Source organism: Lycorma delicatula, chromosome 4, assembly GCF_047948215.1.
Source record: "Lycorma delicatula isolate Av1 chromosome 4, ASM4794821v1, whole genome shotgun sequence".
Lineage (NCBI taxonomy): Eukaryota > Metazoa > Arthropoda > Insecta > Hemiptera > Fulgoridae > Lycorma > Lycorma delicatula.
Genome location: NC_134458.1, coordinates 48,349,289 through 48,368,234, shown reverse-complemented (window position 1 = coordinate 48,368,234; position 18,946 = coordinate 48,349,289). Strand labels below are relative to the sequence as shown.

General features: G+C 32.8%; 1 protein-coding gene across 2 annotated transcripts in view; it reads left to right on the top strand.

Moving 5' to 3' along the window:
• Pdk (pyruvate dehydrogenase kinase) overlaps positions 1-18,946 on the top strand; it is a 74,867-nt gene that overhangs the window by 44,718 nt on the left and 11,203 nt on the right. For both annotated transcript variants that reach the window (XM_075362876.1, XM_075362874.1), the window contains exons 3-6: positions 14,889-15,073; positions 15,225-15,395; positions 16,862-17,043; positions 18,367-18,481. In XM_075362876.1, coding sequence (XP_075218991.1) covers positions 14,889-15,073; positions 15,225-15,395; positions 16,862-17,043; positions 18,367-18,481 — 653 coding nt within the window. The remainder of the gene's footprint in view (positions 1-14,888; positions 15,074-15,224; positions 15,396-16,861; positions 17,044-18,366; positions 18,482-18,946) is intronic.

Below are 18,946 nucleotides of genomic sequence, written 5' to 3'. Positions count from 1 at the left end.
GTTATGTTTTCTGACAAGTCACATTTTACTATTCAGGACCAAAGGGTTCCATACATTAGAAAAGCATCAGATAAAAATACATCACTGGCTTATATCTAACAATCAGTTAAACATTTCTAGAAAAAGATTTTTTGGGGTTGTTTCACATTTGAAAACCCTTGTTTATTACTTCCAGTAGATATTATGTTGAAAAGTGATGAATATATCAAGATTCTGAAGGAAAATATTACGACAACTTCAAAATAAATTTCTTCAAGGCAGCAAGTGTTTCAACAAGATTTGGTGCCATGCCATACTGTCAAAAAAGTAGAAAACGTTTTGAAGAGCAAAACATTAAAGTGTTGCCATGGCCAGGCAACTTTCCAGACTTAAATCCAATTGAAAATCTTTGAAAATCAATCGAAAATCAATTGAAAATAGTCAAAAATTGAATTGTACCAAAAAAATTTGTCTCATTAAAACAATAATATCTATATGGTTTCATGATGAAGAAATCAAAAAAATGTGTAGTACACATTGAATTGTTGCTAAATCGTGTGCATTAAGCGATTAAGAATAGAGGTCATATTAATCACTAGGTATTCACAAATTGTACAGGTATAATTTTTTTTTCTAAAATTATTTTTTATTAAATAACATCTATGTTCAAATTAATTTGCGCGCTACTGTGCAAATGTATTGTGTATATATATACAATTTTTTGAAAATTCATATAATTCAACATATTGACCAATGTGCTAAATAAATTTAAAAAATAACTTAACCACCAAAACACTGTAACAGAAAAACCTAAAAAAATTATTAGTTGACTTTCACAGGATCCCGGATCATCAGTCTATATTCAGTTCTATAATTACATAAAAAAAAATAAATAAAAACTTAAATATTTAGAAAACAAAAACACTCTAATAACCATAAAATTTGTAATAGCAGCACAGCTCCACTGTCATTAGTGGAAGTGATTCCAGGAGGATGCTAATCACTTATAATATCTTTTATTTACTTCTCTGTTAGTCCAATTACTTTGATAAACATATTTTACATGTATGAATGTTTTTTTGACTGGTTTGATGCAGCTCTCCAAGATTCCTATCCAGTGCCAGTCCTTTCATTTCAGTATACCCCCTACATCCTACATCCCTTACAATTCGTTTTACATATTCTAAATGTTGCCTGAATAAACAATTTTTCCCATCTACCTGTCCCTCCTCTTTCAAAGCGACTATTCCAGGATGCTTTAAGATGTGGCCCATAAGTCTTCTCTTCTTTTAGTTATATTTTTCCAAATGCTTCTTTCTTCATCTATTTGCCACAACACCTCTTCATTTGCCACTTTATCCACCCATCTGACTTTTAACATTCTCCTATAGCACCACATTTCAAAAGCTTCTAATCTTTTCTTCTCAGATACTCTAATCATCCAAATTTCTGTTCCATATAAAGCGACACTCCAAACATATACTTTCAAAAATCTTTTCCTGACATTTAAATTAATTTTTGATGTAAACAAATTATATTTCTGACTGAAAGCTCGTTTCGCCTGTGCTATTCGGCATTTTATATCGCTCCTGCTTCGTTCATCTTTAGTAATTCTACTTCCCAAATAACAAAATTCTTCTACCTCCATAGTCTTTTCTCATCCTATTTTTATATTCAGTGGTTCTTCCACTTCATTTTTACTACATTTCATTAGTTTCATTTTGTTCTTGTTTATTTTCATATGGTAGTCCTGCTTAGGACTTCATCCGTGCCAATCATTGTTTCTTCTAAATCTTTTTTACTCTCGGCTAGAATTACTATATCATCAGAAAATTGTAGCATCTTTATCTTTTCACCTTACACTGTTACTCCAGATCTAAACTGTTCTTTAACATCATTAACTGCTAGTTCTGTGTAAAGATAAAAAGTAACGGGGATAGGGAACATCCTTGTCTGACTCCCACTTTTATTACTGCGTCTTTCTTGTGCTCTTTGATTATTACTGTTGCAGTTTGTTTCCTGTAATTTTTCTTCTATCTTTATACTTGAACCCTAATTTTTAAAAAAAATGCTGAATATTTTATTTCAGTCTACGTTATCAAATGCCTTTTCTAAGTCTATAAATGCCATGTATGTTGGTTTGTTTTTCTTTAATCTTCCTTCTACTATTAATCTGAGTGCTAAAATTGCCCCTATACTTTTCCTGAAACTAAATTGATCTTCTCCTAACACTTCCACTCTCCTCTCAATTCTTCTGTACAGAATTCTAGTTAAAATTTTTTATGCATGAGCAGTTAAGCAAATTGCTCTGTTTTCTCATATTTATCTGCTCCTGCTTCCTTTGGTATCATGACAGTAACACTTTTTTGAAATCTGATGGAACTTCCCCTTTTTCGTAAGTATTACTCACCAGTTTGTATAATCTATCTATCGCTTCCTCACCTGCACTGCACAGTAATTCTGCAGGTATGGCATCTACCCCAGGAGCCTTTTTCCTATTCAGATTCCGTAATGCTCTACTAAATTCAGATCTCAGTATTGTATCTCCTTTTTCATCCTCTTCTTCCTCTGTAACACCAGTTTCTAATTCATTTCCTCTGTATAACTCTTCAATATATTCCACCCACCTATCAACCTTTTCTTTTGTATTATAAGTCTGTATACCATCTTTACTTAATACATTATTAGATTTTAACTTCTGTACAACAAAATTCTTCTTAACTTTCCTGTATGCTCCATCTATTTTACCAATGATCATTTCTCTTTCCACTTCTGAACACTTTTCTGTAATCCTTTCTTGTTTTGCTAATTTGCACTTCCTGTTTATAGTTCTTAATTGTCAATAGGTCCTCTACATTCCTCACCACTAGCATTCTCATGCTTTCTACACTTATCCATAAGCTGCAATGTATCCTCCGATATCCAACGTTTTCTACCAGTTCTATTTGTTCCGCCTAAGTTTGCTTCTGCTGATTTAAGAATTTCCTTTTTAACATTCTCCCATTCTTCTTCTACATTTTCTACCTTATCTTTTTTACTCAGACCTCTTGCGATGTCCTCCTTAAAAATCTTCTTTACCTCCTCTTCCTCAAGCTTCTCTAAATTCCACCGATTCATCTGACACCTTTTCTTCAGGTTTTTAAACCCCAATCTACATTTCATTATCACTAAATTATGGTCGCTATCAATGTCTACTCCTGGATACGCTTTGCAGTCAACGAGTTGATTTCTAAATCTTTGCTTAACCATGATGTAATCTATCTGATACCTTGCAGTATTGCCTGGCTTTTTCCAGGCATTAGGTGTACATTCTTCTATTATGATTTTTGGACTGGGTATTGGCAATTATTAAATTATAATTCATGCAAAACTCAATAAGTCTGTCCCCTCATTTATTTCTTTTGCCCAGCCCGTATTCACCCACAATAGTTCCTTCCTTGCCTTTTCCAATTTCCAACTATTATTAAATTTTCATCCCCTTTTATGCATTTAATTGCTTCATCAATTTCTTCATATACACACTCTACCTCATCATCATCATGGGCACTTGTAGGCATATAGATGTTAACAATTGTTGTCAGCTTAGGTTTTGATTTTATCCTAATTACAATGATTCTATCGCTTTGCTTTTTGAAATACTTTACTCTCTTCCATATCTTCTTGTTCATTATGAAACCAACTCCTGCCTGCCCTTTATTTGACACTGAGTTAATTATTCTAAAATTACCTGACCAAAAGTCATTTTCCTCTTCCCACCTAACCTCGCTAATTCCTACTACTTCTATATTTAACCTACCCATTTCCCTCTTTAAATTTTCTAACCTATCAACCTTTTTTAGACTTCTGACATTCCACCCTCTGACTCTTAGAATGTTATTTTTTAATTTTCTTGGACCCTTTAGCAGTCCCCACCCGGAGATCCAAATGGGAAACTAGTTTACCTCTGGAATATTTTACCCAGGAAAGCGCCTCCATCTTTGTTACTTGAAAATGCAGATAGCTACATTTTCTTCGGAAAAAAAACAGCTGTAGTACTGCTTTCAGCTGCGCAGTACTCAGAAGATTGAGTAACGTTGATATAGCAATTTAAGTCTTCCTGACCTTCGCCCTTAACAGCTACTGAAAGAGTTGCTCCCCTCTTTCAGGAATCATCCCTTAGTCTGGCTCTCAACAAATACCACTTTGATATGTTTCCACCTTCGGTCCAGCTGCTCTGTATCTGTTTACGTCGTTGGCGTAAAGTCGTTTTATTCCAGTGAATTCAAGGTTATGGTCGAGTCTTGTAGTTTACAGGCTTGGTAATTTATTTTGCTTTTTTGTAAGGCTTATCTACATGTATTTTTAAATAGGTTATTTGGATTTATTTTCGATATCAATTTCTCTCAGGCTCCAGCTTGTCTCTGACTATTGCATCATCGTATTGGTGTTAGCTTTTTCTATCACGCATTATTTCATTGCTGTTTAGTCTTAATTTATATATTAGGCTTAGTGTTTTTTTATTCTCAACCAATTTCAATATTGTCGTAGTTCCTAGAAGTCTATTTCTCTTTGTCTGCCCTGATGTCATTTCTTCAACTTGCGTATTCAGAAATTATTTTTATCAGTCTTATGTAATTCTTTAGTGGACTGCTCGCTTAAATTATTTTTGTTATGTCTTCGTTCCCGAATTCCACACCGTTTCTCTAATCGTTCTCATACTAACACTAAGACACAACTCTTGTTGTCAACACACACACACACTCTTCTGTCAATTGCTTTGTTCGCTTCCCCTACTTCTCTCCACGCCAGCTTTTTATCATTCTAGTTCGGACTTTCACGTTCTGCGGATCCTGGTCTACTTGGAGGGCCAGGCTTCGATGTTTTCTTTCTTTCGCTTAATGTTAATACTTTCGTCGTCGTCGCACTTATAAACGTTCATCAGTTTTTCGTGATTTCACAGTTTTCTATGTTCGTCCAGCCTCGTTTCTTCATTAAGTTATTCTTCAAATTCTACATTACTTCTCTGTAGAAAGTGCTTCAATCATTACAAGCTGTCAATTCTGTCGACGCCGAATTTTCTCCAGCTTATTACAATTTCAGCGAAGCAGATTTTCTTCAAACTCGTTGCTACACATTTCAGACGCCCAGTCTTGCTCAACCTCGAAGCCACATTCTCACCACTGTATTCCTGATACACCACAGCGGACTACGCCCAGGAATTTACTGTATGTATTCATTTATCTTCATTCATGAGTTCCTCTCTTACAAATATTTGTGTGTTACAGGCAAGTTCGGTTTTTCATTACTTATTACGTTAAACAGTTATGTTATCATTAAAATTTGTGGAACATTCAGTTCATCATACCTATGCCTTTCAAGTTTCAATTTCACTTAAGTACAGTCACGACAGGTTACTTACATAAGGTTGTCATTGTTCAGCTGCAACCTATTTTACGTGCTCAATTAATTTCAGTGCGATTATATTGTAATTAGCTCTTTATTTTTATGTTTACTTACCACAATTTGATTATTGTTTTTCAGGCTTTATCAAAAATGTATATTGTCAAAATCTGTATTTAAAAGTGTATATTCATGTATTTTTTTTTTTTCATTTAACATCATTGTTCAGATGTTGATTTCAGTTGATATTCTTATGTATCATCAAATTATGTTATTTGCATAATTTTCTTTTTTGTTTTAAGGTTATGATTTAACATAAGTTCAGTTGTTTTTCTTTCTCATTAAAGTCCAATTTCTTTTGGCAAATACGAGCTGTGTTTTTTTAGTTAAATTTACCCAACATACCTCGTTGTCTTTGGTCCTCCGGCTGGCCGGATATAATTCCGGATTTAAAGTTCTGGCTATATTTCTTAAAGTAAATATTTGTCGTAATCTCTTTCAAATATTATTTTGATCTAAACTTATTCTTTCATATAAATAATAAATTGTTCTGTCAAATTTAGAATATCTTTATATTGTATTTTCTTTAAGCATGTTACTGAAAGTAATGATGTCATGAAAGTTGTAAACGACAACTACTAGTTACAGTAATTATATGATTACTTATTGTTTGTGATAATTCAATATAACAAATATTTTATGTATCAATTCTCTGATAAAAAATTCTTTCTGATTTTATATTATTATTGTTGTATAATTAAGTTGTTATTTTTAAGAGTGGCATTTCATATTGTATCTAATCTTACTATTTAAATATTTATTATAAACTTCAATTCAAAAATGACAACTCGTACTAAGACAGCTTCAAGCAAGTTAATTCTCGAATTTTCTTGACGCTTCATCAATTGTATTTTCCGCAACTTTGACTCCAGAAAAGTTTTTCTCGAAAGCTTGTTGCCACCTTTCTTCAGTCCAGTTCAGATCTGACTTTCACGACATATGGATCGCCCTCGTCTGTCTCTCTCTCTCGTATAGGTTCAGTTAAAATTACCACGATGTGTGGATGCTTGCGACTCACTCTCATTTGCCGCCCATGGGCATTCTCTCTCTCGCCTTTGTGCATTCTTAGTCGTCGCCTTTGTGCCTTCTCACTTGTCCCCATGGACATTCTCTCTATTGCCTTTGTGCATTCTCAATTGTCGCCCATGGGCACTCACTCTCTCACCTTTGCGTACTCTCACATGTCGTCCATGTGCACTCTCATTAGTCGCCTTTGTGCATTCACGCTCGTCGCCTTTGTGCTGAAACTATTCGTCAGACCTGTTCTTTCTACTCCGCATTTTCTCTCTGGGCATTCTCTCTCTCACCTTTGTGCATTCTCATTTATCGCCCGTGGACACTCTCTCTCTCTCTCGCCTTTGCGCACTCTCATTTGTCGTCCATGTGCACTCTCATTAGTCGCCTTTGTGCTGAAACTATTCGTCAGACTTGTTCTTTCTACTCCGCATCTTTTATCTCTGGGAAAAACTCTCATTTTGTTTTAAATCACTCTTCTCCCATCTCCCTATTGTCTAATTCTCCTCTTGCGGAATCGAAATCGATGTTTTCTCTTGTCGTTGATAAATTTTCATCTTTACCTCGTCTGTTGAATGTCATTGTTCGTATTTTCAAATTCCTTTCCAAAATTTACAAAAGGACCTTCTCCCATTCTATCATTGTTCAATTGTTAAACTCACTTCAGGAGTCATGCCACTATTCCCTTCTACAACAACCTCTTAATTCGCATTGGTGACGGGAGGCAAGTGACGTCTTCAACAGTCGTCACTTGCCTATGATTCAATGCATCAGCTGTTATTGCCAAAAATTCAAATTTATCCAGACTTCTCTTCAGAAAACATCATCTTAATGGCATGCACTGTGGTTCTCGCCACACCCAAGCACTCGTCGCTCAACGTTTTTGGATCATCTCTGCACGCAAGGTCAAGTCAAAGTAAAGTCAAGTAAAGTCAAAACGTTGCAGCATTGAACCTTTGGTGACGCCCCTTTCACATTTGAAGAATTCTCCACAATTTTCGCCGTATTAAGGCAATTATGAATAGCCGACCTCTCACTTCTCTTTCATCGGACCCTGCTCTAGAATCCCTCACGCTTTCCACTGGATACTTCCTTATCGGGTTTCCAATCCTTGGACTTCTCGAATAACCCATTGATTCGAATCTCTCTCTTTGTGTTCGCTGGACTCTTCTACAGCAAAAAATTCAACATTTCTGGAATCAATGGTCCAAAGAGTACCTTCATAAGCTCACCTCTCGTTCAAAATGGAACAAATCCCAACCCAGCCTTGCTGTTGGTGATCTCGTCATGTTGAAAATCCACTAATACTCTAACTCTTCGTTGGCCCATCGGTGTCATCTCTGAAACATTTCTTGGTAAGGATGCTATTTGCCGTGTTGTTCGTATCAAACTTTCTTCTGGTTTTGTCACTCGTCCTGTGAATAAGATTCACCCTCTGGGCTTCTCTTCTTGATTTTCCTTGCTCGCCCCCCAGTATGTTTACGCCGTTGGCGTAAAGTCGTTTTATTCCAATGAATTCAAGGTTATGGTCAAGTCTTGTAGTTTACAGGCTTGGTAATTTATTTTGCTTTTTTGTAAGGCTTATCTACATGTATTTTTAAATAGGTTATTTGGATTTATTTTCGATATCAATTTCTCTCAGGTTCCAGCTTGTCTCTGACTATTGCATCATCGTATTGGTGTTAGCTTTTTCTATCACGCATTATTTCATTGCTGTTTAGTCTTAATTTATATATTAGGCTTAGTGTTTTTTTATTCTCAACCAATTTCAATATTGTCATAGTTCCTAGAAGTCTATTTCTCTTTGTCTACCCTGATGTCATTTCTTCAACTTGCGTATTCAGAAATTATTTTTATCAGTCTTAGGTAATTCTTTAGTGGACTGCTCGCTTAAATTATTTTTGTTATGTCTTCGTTCCTGAATTCCACACCGTTTCTCTAATCGTTCTCATACTAACACTAAGACTAAGGTACTCTTGTTGTCAACACACACACACACACACACTCTTCTGTCAATTGCTTTGTTCGCTTCCCCTACTTCTCACCACGCCAGCTTTTTTTCATTCTAGTTCGGACTTTCACGTTCTGCGGATCCTGGTCTACTTGGAGGGCCAGGCTTCGATGTTTTCTTTTTTTCGCTTAATGTTAATACTTTCGTCTACTTCGCACTTATAAACGTTGCGGTATTTCTCTGTTAAAATATTTTCTAATTCTACTCGTCAGTTTTTCGTGATTTCACAGTTTTCTATGTTTGTCCAGCCTCGTTTCTTCGTTAAGTTATTCTTTAAATCCTACATTACTTCTCTGTAGAAAGTGCTTCAATCATTACAAGCTGTCAATTCTGTCGATGCCGAATTTTCTCCAGCTTATTACAATTTCAGCGAAGCAGAATTTCTTCAAACTCGTTGCTACACATTTCAGACGCCCAGTCTTGCTCAACCTCGAAGCCACATTCTCACCACTGTATTCCTGATACACCACAGCGGACTACGCCCAGGAATTTACTGTATGTATTCGTTTATCTTCATTCATGAGTTCCTCTCTTACAAATATTTGTGTGCTACAGGCAAGTTCAGTTTTTCATTACTTATTACGTTAAACAGTTATGTTATCATTAAAATATGTGGAACATTCAGTTCATCATACCTATGCCTTTCAAGTTTCAATTTCACTTAAGTACAGTCACGACAGGTTACTTACATAAGGTTGTCATTGTTCAGCTGCGACCTATTTTACGTGCTCAATTAATTTCAGTGCGATTATATTGTAATTAGCTCTTTATTTTTATGTTTACTTACCACAATTTGATTATTGTTATTAACTCTTTTTGTACTAGAATATCATTGTGGCCTTTTTTCTACACTAAACTATAATTACATGTATTAATTATTTAACGTTAAGTTTGTTGATGTTCTTAATTTAGAAAAGGCCAGTGCTAATTAAGATTTATTGTAATTCATTTATCTAAGTTAATGACTTCCGTTCATTGCTATTTGTCACATTATAGTATACATCAATAGTACAACTGTTTGCCAGTTACATTTTTCTATTGATATTATGTTTTTCTAAATTTACAATTAAAATTAAGGTGTTTCATGTTCTCTTGTTTTTCAGGCTTTGTCAAAAATGTATATTGTCAAAATCTGTATTTAAAAGTGTATTTCATGTATTTTTTTTTTTCATTTAACATCATTGTTCAGATGTTGATTTCAGTTGATATTCTTATGTATCATCAAATTACGTTATTTGCATAATTTTCTTTTTAGTTTTAAGGTTATGATTTAACATAAGTTCAGTTGTTTTTCTTTCTCTATTAAAGTCCAATTTCTTTTGGCAAATACGAGCTGTGTTTTTTTAGTTAATTTTACCCAACAGTCTCACTGAGCACTCAAGCCCCCTACCATCGGCAAGGTGTCATGATTCATGGAGGGAAATATGAATGCTTATCATATTCTTAATTACTAAAAATTATAGTTAGCGTTGAATTCTCATTTTAGATTAAAGTATGCATAGTAACATGTGTTTTAATTAAAATGTTCAAACTTATGTGGAATTAAAATTAATTTCATATATAGTATTAGTTAACATTAAATAATAGATGAAGTTCAGAAAATTTACGTTAATCAAGATTGCATGAGTTGGAAATACATGTATTTCAAACATAAAAATAATACAGGGTGTCCCATATAAAACGCAACCCAACCTTATATTGGTAGGTATTGAAATAATAAAAAGGCATGTGTAAATGTAATTTTTATTATTACCATCCATTACCTTACATTTAGAGTAAATGTTGGAAGTGGCCGCCATCTTCTTGAATACAAGCTTCAATTCTTTTTACATCGTTTATTGCAACTTTTTTCAGAGCTTGTGGCTGGATATTTAATACAGCTTGTTCAATATTGACTTTCAATTGTTCAAGTGTTCGTGGTTTGTTGCTGTAGGCTTTTTCTTTGAGGTAACCCCATAGAAAAAATCCACCGCAGTCAAATCTGGAGATCTTGGTGGCCACAAGCCTCGACCGATAACACGATTACCAAAGAATTCCTCAACGAAATCAGAAGTTGAACCTGCGTAGTGCGATGTCGCACCGTCATGTTGTAGCCAGCAGTATCTGTCTTCCTCTTCCAAGAGTGATATGAACTGAAATAAAATATCCTGATATCGTTCTGCATTAATGGTGTACTCTAAAAAATAGGACCGATTATTTTCTTCTGCGATATCGCGCACCACACGCCCAACTTCTGCGGGTGTAATTGTTTTTTCGTGATAAACGTGGAGATTTTCAACACTCCAAATTCTACTGTTTTGGCTGTTTACGTAGCCATCCAAATGAAACCGTGCTTCATCTATGAAAAATAACGAATCCATAACATTAATTCCCTCACGCAGAAATCGACAGAACCATTGACAATATTGTAGCCGTTTTTCTTTGTCGGGCTCAAGAAGTTGATGAACCATTTGAATGCGATAAGGTCGTAATTGTAATTGTTTGGTCGCCTGATGAACAGTTGATTTAGACAAATTAATTTCAGCAGACAAACGTCTGAGCGATTTATTTGGCGAGGCGAGTAATCGGTCTTTGATTTCAGTGATTGTATCTTTATTCAACACTGACACAGATCTTTTGTGTTCCTTGTTATTAACAGAATCAGTCTCTCTAAATTTTGCAACTAACCTTAATACGGATGTTTTGTTAGGAGCTGGTTTATCTGGGTACTTATGGCGAAACAGATTTTGCACTGCAACCACTGATTTCGTACTGAAGTACGACTCAACAATGCAAACACGTTCATCTAGTGAAAACACCATCTTGTCTCTAGCAATACACTGAACGTTATGATTGCATTGTTGTTACTATCGGTAGTGTTCCACTGCGTCGCCGCGATGTTCAGATGTTGGACGAGTCCATTTCAGTAACGAGTAGGGGAGTAAGCTTGACTTTTGAAATTTCATGGATGAGTGATTGATGGGTTGCGTTTTATATGGTACACTCTGTATAATTTGATTTAACAGAATAATATATGTTAATTTACGTACTTGAAATCTGTAAATTTACTTAGTTGAAAAATATAATAATTAAAATTTTATTTATTATGTTTGAAAATATGTATTAATTGCTTGTGCTATATTGTTTTCATGCGGTTATAAATAATTACCTATTAAATCGTTTATTTACACAAATTGGTTTGCTTTTCACCGATTAGTTTAATTTTTTTTCCAGTTTTATACTCTCAGTTTTTTAAAAAAATTAAGTCGAAGGGAAGATATCTTTTGAGGTGTAGGATGAAACAAGTTATCAACAAATAAAATAATATTTTTTTCTTATCAAAACTTAAAAAAGTCATTTACTTAATGTAAGGTAATATATTATTAAAACAAATATGCATTCTAAATTTATTAATCTAAAAATGATTTATGAAAATAGAATAGCACTATTTATGTGATGTTTAAGGATGTTATTTATGATTAAATTTAAAAATTAATATTTTTTTCATATAACATTGTAAAATTTCTTTGTTAACACACAATAACTTCCTTCATAATTTGCTTCACTAACATGTGATTTCTTCATTAGATGTATAAACCTGCATAATCTACACAAAGAAGGATATTTTCCCATTAGCAAAAAATTGCAGACTGCATGCATTTACCCAGCCCACTGGATACTGTACTTAATATTTATTTAAGCTTAGTTATCCATAGGAACTTATATTGAGCATGGCTTCTGTTATTAACATTTATGTTACTTATATCCTTTATCGAGAAATTTTCAGAAAGTATAAATACGAGGACTATTCAGAAAGTAAGGAATGTTTTGGAATTTTAAAAAAACCAAGTACAAGAAAAACTTTTTATTATATACATGTGAAAGAGGGACTAAAATACTACTTTTCAACATAATCAGCATACAAATTCAGGCACTTATCATAGCGGTGGACAAGCTTTGAAATTCCTGTGTCATAGAATTCTCCACCTGTGATCTCAACCACTCAGTGACGCGTTTTTGGTACCCATCTTGCACAAAATTTGTGGTAGCCTAGCTTCTGTGAAACAATTTCAAACAATAAACTGAAATGTGAAACTTGTGGGAAACATAGAGAAAGCTCAGTTATTTTGAAACGGTGGTTTTCACGAATATTTTTGTCAACTTTGGGGACCAGATCGTCAGTCACAATGCTCGGACGTCCACTCTTCTCTTTGACGCTGTCTGAGGTCCCGAGCACCAGCACACCAATATATTCGCGATTGGCATGCGCCTGGCAGCGTCAGGTGGAAACGTTCCTTTACTTTCTGAATAGCCCTCGTATAAAAGTCAAAAAATTATAAAGCATTAAATTATAAATTATATAAAGCATTTTGGGATTCAATTATAACATATTTAAACCAAATTTTTATTTATTTTCCATTATACTGGACCTGAAAAATTTGGTGAGCCTGAAAGAATTTTTTATTCTGATGCCATAGAAGTCTCTCATCTGCTTTCTTAGCCACGTTATTGCCACACCATGAATCTCATGAAAAGTTTTGCCCTTCAAATGTTCTATCAAGTTTGTAACTTTTTCAATGTGTGTGCAGTGTGAAGAATGTGCCAAAAAATTCTTACAAAGGTCTGTAATAATTTCTGTAAGATATGAGTAGTTTACAGACAGGAATGCTCTTGTAGAATTATCAGTTAGAATCCTCACCTAAGTTTTTCTCATTGTTAGCTCTGTGTTGTATTGCATTGTCTGACCTAATTTGTTCATTACCTTGTAGTATGTTCAGTGTTTATGGTGTTTCTTCATGACAGAATGTCTACAAGAAGTGCCCCCTCTCCTTCAAAACTGTTGCCATGATTTTTTTTTTGTTTTAAACTATTTCACTGAATGAATGGCTCTGTTGCACTGATTGTCACTTGTTTTCAGATGTGTGGTGATACACCCCTGTTTAATTTCCACTCAAAATTCAATTATCTTCAAACATAATGGAATAGTGGCATACATCTTCAAACCTCAGCCTTAAAAAATTAACTACCATGTAGTATTTTCTGTTAAAAATAAGCATTAAAGCTCACCTAGAGTGAATTTGTTATTTTATCCTGGAAATTTTCAGTTCTAATCTGGAATTAATTGATCATGAGAAGGAACAGTATTATGACAAATTATTGTTAAAATAATTATTAAATTATTGTACATAGTCTGAAGTAGAAACCAATCTCAATATTGCATATTCAGGTTCTCACACTAATCATCACAACTTGCAAGAAATGTTTGCACTATATCTATTAGATTTTACTTTTGGTTTCTGTCATGATTTTCAGTACTCACTATATGCAGTCTAATAATAACACCCTGATTTTTCTGTTATCTTAAGCCTGATCTTTCTGATTTTTTAAAAATTTTATAAAGAACAGTTCTTGTTTTTGATATTTCTAAGCATTGAAATACTGTGAATACAAATTATTCTTCATGTTTCTGTATGATATCAGTGAAAGTTGGTGGCCTTCCCCAAATTTCATTAGATATACTCCTGTACATCACCATTTTTCAATTTTTTGTTTATTTATGACATTTTCAACATAAATAAAAATAAGTTGATTCAGCAACAGTTTCTCTTTTCACACAAAGGAATTTAATGACTGAATTTACATTGCACTTGGTGGAATTTGAGATTGACTTGACAATTTTAAACGTGCTGCTGAACACAACATTGATGAAGTTGAGAAAACTAGTAAACTACATACATCAGGAGGACTGTACAAGACAGACTATGAAAAAATAAATTTTACATTGTATTGACTTTTTATCAATACCTTCTGAATACCCCTTATATTTTCAAGATGTTAATTCTTGAAATGTTTTAGATTTTGTAGAATCATCAGCTAGTAAAGTATGCAGTTACTTTAGTACAGTCTTTAGATCACTATATACTGCCCTGTCCAGGACTATTCCTCTTTTTAAGACTTTTCTATCACAGTTATCACCTTCCACATTTAAGTCATGGTTTGTATTTACTTGAATTTGAAATAATTCTTTATTTTTTTAAAAGATTCATAGTGTGAATCAAGACTCCTGTAGATCACCTCCAATGTTTCATCCAGTTCTAATCTTCGGGTCAAATCAGTGATTTCTTTCGTTACCTTTATTCAGACTACCATGTTCACAGTAGTCCCTTAACTTACAATACACATTGTTTGTTCATTCCACTCTTATTTTATTTTGTTAATCACTCTCATTTATTTTCATGTGACAGTAAAAACAATATAAAGTATAGATTGTTTAAGATTCAGGTTTTAACAGATTTGCAAAAAGAGGGTCTTGTGTAGTGGGGTATTATTTTTCCATTCAGTAGCATTATTTGCTCTTAAAATACCAATTACATATGTAAGTATGAAGTATCAGATTTGTAATTGAATTAAAGAACAAACCACACCCTTTTTTATTTATTGCATAGTTATATTATTTTATGTTCAGGTTTTGTAAGGCGCTAATAAAAATTAGAAACCGGCATACCGATGTGGTTTTGACTATGGCACAAGGTGTTCTAGAGTTGAAGGAATCGCATGAGGTGGACAGTCAGACTGAGAATAGTATTCAGTATTTTCTTGACAGATTTTACATGTCACGTATCAGCATTCGAATGCTTATAAACCAGCATAGTAAGTGAATTGTCAGTTAATATGCTTTATGTATATATTAAATTGATTCGTTAACAAAATTGAAGTGTGTAATGGTACATGAATATATTGCAAAGAATGATGAAAGTTTCTGTGTGCGAACTGTAAGCGTCTACATTATTCTGTTTTTCAGCTTTGTTGTTTGGAGGGGAGTTGACTAATGATCCACATCACAGACACATTGGTTGTATTGATCCACAATGTGATCTTGTAGGAGTTGTGAAAGATGCTTATGAAAATGCTCGTTTTCTTTGTGATCAATATTATCTGTCTTCTCCAGATCTTACCATCACAGAACATAATGGTTTGTATTCAGTTTTTTATCTTATATAATAAAAAAATAATAATTTCAACTATTTTAGCTAAGATGTTTAGAATAATTAGAATTATTTCCATATGTTTCTAAAGGTTTTAAAAACATCAGGTAAACTGCTTTTTTTAACACAATATGTTTGTATTTATAAGTATAAAAAATGTTTGTATATGAATACACATATCTAATCTATAAATGTTCATGTTTAGTGACAGTAAACCTATTTCATGTAAGTTGTAAATTAAATAGTGTAATATATGTCTAGCAAAATAAATATAAGTAGAAAAACTTCCTGATCAGAGGCAGACTTTTTACGGGTTGATCATCCTTTTCCTCTTCTCACTGGTTTCCCTATCATTTATTCCATATTTGTTTTATGAGTGCCATAGAAATTAGTTCGGCCACTGCTCTGTTGTTTCATTCTGATACTTGCTAGTAGCCAGGAGAGAAGCTGTTTCTTTTCCTGAGGTTCAATGCGTAGCAATCCTGTGCTGTAGATTTGTCTGAAAATTTTATTTCCTACCGGGAAAGTAGCATGAAACTGAGACTTAATGGATGAGACGTCTACTGGGATAATCTCAGGCGTCTTATTACTATTAAATTTTAACTCAGTCTTAAGTGTTTGTTATGATGTAGTCTTGTTAAAGAGTCAGTTAACATCAAAATAAAGGATTAATTCTTTCTACAGCTTGCAAAAATGAGCTGATATAATAATCATCTAGTTTATTCATTTAAAAAATTTAGTTATACTTATACATCTACAAGAGGCATGTGGAGAAGTATTTCCCAGGGTGATAAGAATACTTCTTTGCAATTACATGTTTGCTGTCAATTAAATTAAAAGTTCCTTTCAGGCAACATTGAAAACAGTCATTTATTATTGTAACTTTTAAAATACTGTAACTATTTTTAACAGTGAGTTGATGCCGATTGATTTATTTTGAAACAGTACTTTTATATTTTATTTTTATCGTTATTTTAATCTCTTATATTTATTTATTTTGTAATTTTTTTTATTTTCACTTAAGAAGGGTCTTCACTTTTCTTAATTTTTATAAATACTATAAATATATATTAACTGTTTCAGTGAATTAATGTGTCTGATGATGTAAAACTGTTTAGAGCAGTAGGTAGTTGTGAGGTAGCTGCTATCTACACACAACATCATATTTGTAAGATTTGGTCTGAAAGAATAAACTATACATTTTCAAAATAGTTGATATGACTTTTTCTAAATGTCTATCCTTAATTGTTAATTTAATTTTACCCAGAAAATGAGTGGTATCATATGATTTTTGTATAAAAAAAATCAATTTTTTTTTTTAAACAGAATATTATCAAGATAAGATGTAACTTAAAAAATGAAATTTTTTCCAATCTTTATTTCCTCAAAATTTGGAAAATGTTAATCAAAATATTAAATTTATTGTTTTATTTTGATTTATTTGTTCTTGCAGAACTGGAGCATGGAGCACCCATACATATAGTATATGTACCATCACACTTGTACCACATGTTATTTGAACTTTTCAAGAACTCTATGCGTGCTGTTGTTGAGCATCACAATAACAATAACAATGATAATTATCCACCGATTCAGGTCACTGTTGTTAGAGGAAAAGAAGATATTTGTGTTAAGGTAATTCTCACAAATAAATGTGTTTTTTTTTTTTTTTACAATTCTTAAGTTGCATTGACTTCTGGACATAGCCCAGTGGATTTAAACAGCAAGCAATATTACCACCTCTAACAAATTCTGATTTTTGTTATAGAAAATGGTATATTAACTGTGGGTTTTGGATGTCACTTCAGACCCTGCAGTTTTCAAAATCCTACTATATGACATTCCAGATATTGCAGAACCATCAGTGTACAGTGTATTGTAATAAATGATGTATTCTGTTTGTTTTTATTATGGAGTAATTGTCATTTTCTTTGTTGAACCAGCGTCTTATTGAATAAATTGTGAAAGCAAAAAATATATTAATTTTAACTAAATCTTGTTAGTAAAATTCTAAAGATTTTTATTTCTCATCCCAAATACTGTTGCAGTGACAGCTGATATGATGACAACTACATTATTACTATTATTGATTATTGTAGAAATATTTTCTAATGATAATTAATAGTTTAACGTGATAATGAGATTTTCAAAAGTTTAAGAAAAATAAAGTGGTGGTCTGTTGATATTTAAAATTAATAATCAATGAATCAAAATAAATATACAAAAACTTATATCACTTCATTATGAATCCATGGGTTGAGATAGTTTTCTTTACCATAGTTACATTTAGTGAAACAAAATGTTTCGTAGTTGTATAGAAAATATATTTAATGCAAAATATTTGTGAATGTTGTCATATTCATTTGCATTATTGGATCTGGAAGAGTTTTAAGAAGTTGAAGTTGTCCATTGTAAAAAATGGCTGTGGTAAAAAAAATAAAGCATACATATGATGACAGTTTAAATAGTAAATATAAATAATTCATACCTGCTAATAAAAAAAGAGATAGACAAAAATCATTCCAAAAATAAACTTTGCACAATTAACTTTTTTTTCATCCACTATGGCAGCAGTTAGCATTTATTATCATTTTTTCCTGACATTTTACTACCAATTTCTTGATTTGACTCTCTATAAAAAAAAATATGGTGTGTGGGTTTGTTTATTGCATGTGCTCGCATTTTTATTTTAGCTACTATTGGCACAGAGCAGACCAATGGTGGTGCACTAGGCAGCTGCACGCAACACATGAACGATTCATTTGTTCAAACGATTTATACTTCTGTTGTTTAGTTGTAAGTTGTTGTTGTTAAAGTTTGTGTGGTTTGCAAAACCACATAAATCATTTAAACTGTCATTTCATTTAAGCAGTTTTTTAACAACTTTTTAAAATATGATGTGAAATTGTAAAGTTTACTCCTATAAGATAAATAAAAATTTTTTTTTTGTTACTGTAGATGTCTGATCGTGGAGGTGGAATCCCACGCAGCTTGACCGATCAACTATTCCACTATATGTATAGCACTGCCCCACAACCCTCTAAATCAGATGCCCATACTGTTCCTTTGGCAGGTATGTTATACTTTATAAGGATTGTATTTTCATTTTAAATCAAATGAAAGGATGTTTTTTTTATACATAGTGTATTTTTAGTGTCTTTTTTTGTAGTGGCTTCATAATTAATATTTTTAATTGATTCTTTTCGACAATCTGATTGGCTTTACTTATTTATTAAAGGATGATTGAAAATCTAAACAATTTCTTTTATCTACTTTTAGGCAGTATCAACAGGAGAACTATTTGTTGTGTATTCTTGTTGAGAATGTATAGATTCATTTAAATTATACTAAATGTATGGTTCCTGATGAAATTGTTTTGTCTTAATATCGGTGCAGCATTTTAGGCAATTAAGATTAGAAATTTTCTTCTCTGTAAATGCCGATTAAAAAATATAAATTTTAATTAAATTGATCATTGGTAAAATGATATAATTCATGACATCTTGTTAGAAATGTCATTTAATTTCTCATCTCCCAT